The sequence below is a fragment of the Papaver somniferum genome, unplaced genomic scaffold, assembly GCF_003573695.1.
Source record: "Papaver somniferum cultivar HN1 unplaced genomic scaffold, ASM357369v1 unplaced-scaffold_35, whole genome shotgun sequence".
NCBI classification, from domain to species: Eukaryota; Viridiplantae; Streptophyta; class Magnoliopsida; order Ranunculales; family Papaveraceae; genus Papaver; species Papaver somniferum.
The window spans coordinates 7013400-7015063 of NW_020645971.1; the positions used below are offsets into that span (position 1 = coordinate 7013400).

General features: G+C 40.3%; 1 protein-coding gene across 1 annotated transcript; it reads left to right on the top strand.

The window, feature by feature from the left end:
* Positions 1-389: 389 nt before the first annotated feature.
* LOC113342273 lies at positions 390-1334 on the top strand. The gene is made up of 2 exons (XM_026586867.1): positions 390-725; positions 768-1334. The coding sequence occupies exons 1-2, from the start codon at positions 390-392 to the stop codon at positions 1332-1334; spliced, it is 903 nt and encodes a 300-aa protein (XP_026442652.1).
* Positions 1335-1664: the final 330 nt, after the last annotated feature.

The following is a 1664-nucleotide window of genomic DNA, read 5'->3' on the forward strand; positions in this document are numbered from 1 at the left end:
TGCCCTTATGAGGAGGGGGGTCTCGGACTAACTCGTATGGCTACTATGAACAAGGCTCTTCTTATGAAGCTTTGGTGGAAGATTCGTAATTCTAAGAAGAAATGGGCTCTTTTTCTTAAGGCTAAGTTCTTTGATCGTAATGGTCGCATTAAGCATTTAGGTGTTAAATCTTCTATTTTTCCTAGCGTAAGGAGTGTGTATAATCTGGTTGAGAAAAATACTAAGGTCTTGCTGGGAGATGGTAGGGATACTTCTCTTTACTATGACATTTGGTATTTGGATATTAGTATTGCAGAGGATTTAAATGATTATACACTGGATAGCACAGTGCGTGTGATTGATGTTTAACTGATGGCCAGTGGGATATACCTGATATCCATTTGCATCGCATGTTGGTTGCTGGTCTGGAGATGCATAGGATGCCAGTGCCAATTGGAGGAGCTGATACTAGGGTCTGGATGCGGGAATTGACTGGAGAGTTCAGTGTAAAGTCTGCTACCTCCCTTGTTCGGCAGAAGTATCCTAATCTGGAAGGTGCGCAGCTGCTTTGGAGAAAGGAAGTTCATCCAGTTCTGGCGGCTCAAAACTGGAAATTTTTATGGGGGGTTTGTGCTACTTATGACCTTATCAAGAGCAGGTTCAAAATCCATCTTGCTAATAAGTGTTGCCTGTGTGGTATTGATGAGGAGACTCTTGTTCATGTGTTGTATAATTGCAGTTTTGCTGTAAGAGCCTGAAATTGGCTTGTTGATCTATTTAACTTACAGCCTAATGCTAACCTTGTTGTTTCTTTTAAAGCAGCCAAAAGCAGGAGCCAAATGGTGCGTGATCTTTGGCTTGTCGCCAATCTGGTCCTAAGGTCTGAGCTTTGGCAGGTGCGGAATAAGGCAGTCTTTGAGGATAAACAGCCTAACTGGAATGTTTTTCATAAGCGCGTTTTGAAGCTAATCCAAGACTATTCTATTAGGCTCAAGGGTCATATGAAGAATTGTGCTGAAGATATTGTGATTTTGAATTACTTCTGTGTTCATCACCGAAGTGTGAAGTGGCAGCAGCCTGTGGAATGTTTTTGGCATCCGCCTGATGCTAATGAACTTCAATTATGTTGCGATGGTGCTGCGAGAGGAAATCCAGGTATTGCTGGTGCTGGTGTTGTGGCTAGAGATGCACATTGTTCAGTTCTTGGTGCTATGTATTGGTCTTGGTGTTACGACGAATTACTTAGCAGAGTTGTATGGCATTATCGTTGGCTTGGAGTGGGCTATGCAATGGGATTTTACTCGTATTTTTGTGCGGTCAGATTCTATGGAAGTGGTAGAAGCTATCAAAAATAATTCTCTTCCTTGGTTTGGAAAGAATAGATGGACGGTGATTTGTAGACATTATACGTCTATAAGGTTCGTTCACACTTTTAGGGAGGTGAACTTTTCAGCGGATAAAATGGCTAAGCGCGGTTGTTCTCTGGCTAATAAAGTGGGAGTGCATTTTAATGAGAAACCACCTTTTCTAAATTCAGTTGAATATCCAAATGTTGTTTATTTTCGTTTCAAATAATTTCAAGTTTTTGGGGTTGTTGTGACCTTTTTTCTTGTAAACTATTTCTTGTAAATTTTGTTATCTATTAATACAAAATTTTGACTTATCAAAAAAAACCGTAAAATATC